The sequence below is a fragment of the Oryzias latipes genome, chromosome 14 (assembly GCF_002234675.1).
Source record: "Oryzias latipes chromosome 14, ASM223467v1".
In the NCBI taxonomy this organism is placed as follows: Eukaryota; Metazoa; Chordata; class Actinopteri; order Beloniformes; family Adrianichthyidae; genus Oryzias; species Oryzias latipes.
In genome coordinates this window covers 7,372,684-7,378,683 of record NC_019872.2, presented here as the reverse complement: position 1 = coordinate 7,378,683, position 6,000 = coordinate 7,372,684, and the positions used below count along the sequence as shown (strand labels likewise).

The 6,000-nt window shown below is 37.2% G+C and overlaps 1 protein-coding gene across 1 annotated transcript in view; it reads left to right on the top strand.

Annotated features, from left to right (window-relative positions):
* The first annotated feature begins 1,340 nt into the window (after positions 1–1,340).
* rad50 (RAD50 double strand break repair protein) overlaps positions 1,341–6,000 on the top strand; it is a 28,325-nt gene continuing 23,665 nt past the window's right edge. Inside the window, exons 1-10 of the mRNA XM_004076132.4 lie at positions 1,341–1,442; positions 1,740–1,873; positions 2,707–2,790; positions 2,911–3,062; positions 3,176–3,361; positions 3,510–3,714; positions 3,849–3,977; positions 4,313–4,478; positions 5,641–5,699; positions 5,825–5,959. Coding sequence (XP_004076180.1) covers positions 1,745–1,873; positions 2,707–2,790; positions 2,911–3,062; positions 3,176–3,361; positions 3,510–3,714; positions 3,849–3,977; positions 4,313–4,478; positions 5,641–5,699; positions 5,825–5,959 — 1,245 coding nt within the window. The 5' untranslated portion in view covers positions 1,341–1,442; positions 1,740–1,744. The remainder of the gene's footprint in view (positions 1,443–1,739; positions 1,874–2,706; positions 2,791–2,910; positions 3,063–3,175; positions 3,362–3,509; positions 3,715–3,848; positions 3,978–4,312; positions 4,479–5,640; positions 5,700–5,824; positions 5,960–6,000) is intronic.

Sequence of the window (6,000 nt, the reverse complement as noted above, 5' to 3'; positions counted from 1 at the left end):
TGTAACTTCTCCATCCACACAAGAACGACCCGCAGCAACTGCCAGATCATGAGGAAAAGCTGGCCATGAAAATAACTTTAAGACACAGATGCTGTGGTTCTGAAAGTTGATTTTAGTGGGTTATTAAATTGAAAAATAAAAAATGCAACATTTTTTTGAGGTAAAATTAATAAGTTGTTGATCCCTTCTCCAAATATAGGATGCAACACCCCCCATTGGAACATCTGGATTGTTTCAAAACAGCGTGAGGGATTTTATAGTGGAGAGGACAGATGCTGGGATCATTCCAGGTTTGGCAGCACAGGTTTTTCAGCAAGAAAACACGGCCCTCTTGTGGGTAGTAAATGCATTAAAATGAAAGACATTCAACCTGAATAAGAACAGAGCATTTTCAAAGCTGTGGGATTAGTCCTGGATTTTGCAAATAGTGAGTGTTGGATTTTTTTCACATGAAATGATTTGTGTAAATAAGAGAAGGAGTTGCAATGTGAAAGGAATATACTTTTTAACTGAACAAATTCAGTATCAAAGGAGACCTGGGCTTTGTATTATTACTCACACCTCATCAATCAAAACCTGAATTTGATTGTATTGAACCACATCTAAGTCCTTAAAAGCTTGTTTTCTTTTTCAGCATTGCTAAAATTCTTCACTGAAGACTTAAAAAACGAGTTAATGAAACTGATAAAAACATGTTTTTTCCCCCAGTTTTTGTTCAAAAGGTGTAAACAATTAAACATGTTAAAAATAATTTTACATGGCTATTACATGGAGAAATAATAAAAACAGATAAAAAAATTTGCTTTACTTTTCTATAGACGTTTAGAAATGTCTGGATACAATCAAAAAGAAATTATTTGATTGGCAGATTAAAATGAATTGAAAGTCAAGTAAGACATGAAAACGTAATAAGCATAAAGGCTCTAAAGCTGTGGTGTGAAAAACAATAATCAGCTATCAAATAACGGGAAAGTAGTGCAAATCTGAAACACATCTAATTTTTACAGCTTTATAGTTCATCATTTATAGAAGCTAGTGTGCGTTTTATTTTAAAATGACCACTTAATGTTGTTTAATAAAAGTGATCAAAACCTTCATTTTCAAACAACTTTATTAAAAAAGAAATAGCAAATTAAAATAGCGACCGACATCGACCAAAAACACAAATTTAAGTTACAGTGGAGTTACGTAAATAAATAAATAAATAAATAAATAAATAAATAAATAAATAAATAAATAAATAAATAAATATCTACATGACAAAATACTTTAACTTTATTCATAGTACAACAAATTACGAGCGAGCGTGGCGAAAAAAGAGGTAAATTTATATTTCTTGTTCTTTTTTAAAGTACCGGAAGTGGGCTGTGACATACGTCACTTTCCTCCAACAGCGCGAAAACTTGGGTTTCATGTTAGCGAAAACGGAACCACTAACATAGGTGAGTTGAGTGGATAATATGATTCTCCAAACCCAATCTGTCACCGAAAGTCATTTTAAGTAACTTTACAGTAGCTCGGTCTCATGGGGAGGGCAAATAAAGGAGCCGAGCTACAAAACCAACAGTAGTTGTTAGCTAGCAAGAAGAAGCAAGCAAGTTGCAACGCATTTCGTGTCCGACCAGCGTAAAGGTCAAAAGCAACCTTTACGCTTCTGGCTCATCTCACATTGAATTGTTTAGCTCTACTTTTGTGGCTTTTGTTGTAATTTGTGTTTTCTCTCTGCCTTTGTCTGAAAGCAAACATGTCAAAAATCGACAAAATGAGCATCCTTGGAGTGAGGAGTTTTGGGATTGAGGATAAGGACAAGCAAGTCATAGCTTTCTTCAGTCCTCTAACTGTTTTGGTTGGACCCAATGGAGCAGGAAAAACGGTATGAAAGCATTCAGAGGGGAATGAACATGCAAGCTGCAGGTCAACATAAACAATCAAGTCATTACAGACTGAGCAGCATGAATAACATTTATACACTATCTCTGCAAATGAATCATACAGATGGGAAGAATACAGATTTCATCTCATGTTTTCTGTTGAGTTTTTGTTTACAGTTAATTTTTTGTTAGAATTTCTGTGCCTATGAATAATAGTGAGAGCCAGTCAACTCTTGGGAGAAACAAGAAAACTACATTTATTGGTTTCAACAAATGGGGGCAGATAAAGAACCAATCTCTGTTAGCGGCATTACAGCTCTGACTATTTAAACATCCTTCTTAGACAATTAATGTACCGCTGGGTGTTTGTTTTCATGCCTTCTAAAGATTTTGAGTTTGGTGTTGCGCAGAATTTAATGAAGTTTAGCCTCCATCCTTGTCTCTGCAACATGCAAGAAAGCTACACAAATGAGAGAAATTAAAAACACTGGCTCTTAAATTTTCGTGCAACTGCAAAACCAAACTATTTCTCTGCTCTTATACTGTTTATAAAACCACAACACGCCCTTTTTTCCCCTTTAAAACAGTTTCGTATCTACCCTGTCTTGTGTTCTGACCCTTCTGGGCCACCGTAGTCTTTAGTGTATGATAAAACAACACAGAAAAAATATTTTTAAACTGACTTTATTACTTAACTTTAAATAGCATAACCATAACGTTGCTTTTTATTATTAGAAAATCGAATATTGAAAATAATTGTAACAAAGAATTAAAAACCAGAAGAAAAAAAAAATCTCCTGTATTCAATTTTCAGGAATGTGAATTTTGCTTTCAGACTATTATCGAGTGCCTGAAGTATGCAACATCAGGAGAACTTCCTCCCGGGTCCAAAGGAGGTGCTTTTGTTCACGATCCAAGGGTCAGTTTTGTGAAAATCTCAACAGATGTCTGGAACGAACTTGTTTGAGAGGTTTCTTTTAATAACATGTGTGAACCTAACATTAAGAAGAATTCTAGAAGTGATCTTGTGTCATTTCAGGATGCCCATGAGACAGATGTACGAGCTCAGATTAAACTCCTTTTCACAGATGTTAATGGAGAGAAAGTTAGCATCCAGCGCTCCATGTCCTGCACTCAGAAAGCAAAAAACAACACCTTTAAAAGTTTAGAGCAGGTCATCACCAGAATGAAGTAAGCCACTATGAAGTTCCATTATCAAACATTTTGTGTAATTTCAATTTAAGGGATTGTTGTTAATGTTTTAAGATGCTTTAATTCATATGTCACTCTTTGTAATCGCTCAGAGACGGAGAGAGAGTTAGCTTGTCCTCAAAGTGTGGTGAGCTGGACCGAGAAATGATTTCTTCACTGGGTGTATCAAAGCCAGTGCTGAATAACGTCATCTTCTGTCACCAAGAAGAGTCGAACTGGCCACTTAGCGAGGGCAAGGCCCTGAAAGACAAATTTGACTCCATCTTTGCTGCAACAAAGTAAATTCCTCTTTCTTTCTAGTGTAATAAATCAATCATCTTGTCTCTTGTTACTTAAAGTCAAATTTCTGCATAAGTAAGAAATGGCAGCAGAGCTTGAAGACATTTCCGGAGTAGCTCTTTTATTGCAATGTGTCTTTTTTTCCAGATATATCAAAGCTCTGGAAACAATGCGCCAGCTGCGGCTCAAGCAGAGTGTGACGGTGAAAGAGTGTCAGGTGGAGCTGCGCTACCTGAAGGAGAACAAGGAAAAGGCTCAGCAAATCCGAGAGACCGTGGCGAAAAAGGAAGCTCAGCTGATGGCGTCTAAAGACAGCATTCAGCTCATCGATGGCCAGATTGAGCCACTTGAGGTGGGTTGATTGCATACGTTTTTAGTGACGGTACTAGTGGTGGGTATTAACTCTAAAAAAAAGGAGCACAAGAAAACCTTTCACTCTTATTGTTTGTTGTTTATAATTACCTGACATTTATGCGATTATTGCAGAATCGCTTGATTGAAATTGACACCAAGCTTGGGAAAGTATTAAGACTGGATAATGACATAAGGTTGCTGGAGAGCAGAAAAAAACAAATGGAACAGGACAACAAGGAGCTGCTGGAAACAATGGAGCAGGTAACACAAGAACCATTTTAAGTCTTAACCCAAACCTTTTTTTCCCCTCACTGCAATTTATAGACTAGAGATTTCAGTACCATCAACGGATCAGGTGACTGAAAATATTTCAAACCACTTTGTTACAGGAGAAAAATAATAATAAACAGATCTGAAATTCGGAAATGTGCTTGATTTGCTGCTCTGTGCTAAATCATATGAATTCAGCTCTTTTTGTTGAGCTGGACTTAAATTGCCATAAAGAAGACATATTTTGTTTCTCTTCAGAAATGATCAGTTTGGTGTCAGACTTTTAGAATAGTGTGTGTCTGTGTGCTTTCCCATGTGTGCTGCAGGTGTTTCAGGGTTCAGATCAGGAGCTTCAGGATGTTTACCAGAACCACCAGAGGACTGTGAAGGACAAAGAGCGAAGGCTTGCAGACTGTCAGAAAGAGCTGGAAAGAGCTGGCAGAGAGTGTCAGAGACTCAACAGAGTCAAAGCGGATCTCCTGGTGGAACAAGGTAGACTGAACACCAGAAAGAAAGATGTTTATGATGGATCTATTTCTGTAAGTAAATGATCACTTGTGTAGTTTTTTTTATGGTTCAATGAAATGTTTTTTTTCCCTGTTGTTCTTAATTTAAAACTTTGTACCCAGTTTATCTATCTTCTCTCTATTCTGTGCTGTGATTGGCTGATTTAACTGAAGCATTTTACAGATTTATGAAATACACTCATTTATGTTTTTTTTCATATTAACTAGATTTTCTTCTAACATGAGAGCATTGCAAGAATAAGCAAATTAAAACTTATTGAAGTTTTAGAATTTGAAAAGTTTATAGCTTTAGAGGAAGTCAAGTCAGATGCCTTTTTTTTCCGCAATTTACACGTTGAAGCCAGACGTCGTCATAAAGCAGTGATAGATCCGAGTCACTATTTCTTTGGCAACCACTCTCACCAATCAGGAGTGAGCTTGTTTGAAGTTCACCCCCTGAGCACTTGAAAGTGGGCTCATCATTGATTAGCAAGGACATTCTAAAAAGTTATCAGACCAAGAAAGGTTACTCTGACAAATAGTATGATTGAGTAAAAGCGGTTTAGTTCACACTTGTAGTCTATGGGGTTTTGGCTTCTTGGATCCAGTATGAGGCAGGAGTCACTCAGTCCAGTTCTCATAAATGGTTAATGATAGGCCTGCACAATATACAGCAAATTTATCGTTATCGCGACATTAAGCTGTGCAATATGCATACCGCAAAAGACGGCGAAAATCGCAATAAATGGTTACCTTAAATGTGCTAAAACAATCTCATGGCAGCTTGAAATATTGAACAAATGAAATAAATCCCTTTATGCATTTAACCAATCGGAAGGACCCGTTTACCTTGTTGATCAATCAGATGGAGCCCTTTTATGTTTGATGTTTGCCTCCTACGTCGACAAGGGTCATTTGGAGTATAATTTTTAAACTGTTGCAGTGAACACGGAAATTATGTTTTTGGTTGTTTTGCTATTTGTTTCTATACCGCAAATTATATCGTTATCGCAATATTAATCACCAATATCGCATATCGCGAGTTTTCCTTATATCGTGCAGCCATAGTTAATGATCTAGAGTTGCCAATGTGTCGTTATTGAAACATTTCCTTGTCAAAGTAAACAAAAAGTTAACATGATTTTTAGGTCGCCTTCAGCTGGAAGCCGATCGCCAAATGCAGTGCATCAAGAACCGTGACACTCAGGTGAGACTAGAGAGAGGGGGCAAAAAGGACAAGATATCAGACATACATGAAGCTACTGAGGTTTACAATGTGAGCCCATAGCTAAATCTTCTACAATGTTCCTTTGGTTCCTTCTTGTTGTGCAGGTTCGCTCTTTGTCATCGTATCTGGAGATGGAGGGGTACGACCGATCCCCCTTTACCGCTCTGCAGCTTGAGAGTTTCCACCGTCACGTCACTCAGAGACTGGAGCAGGAGAAGGAGACGTTCAGTCAGGCTATGGTAAGAAGCAAATTCTGTAAGTGGAAATAATGATCAATATA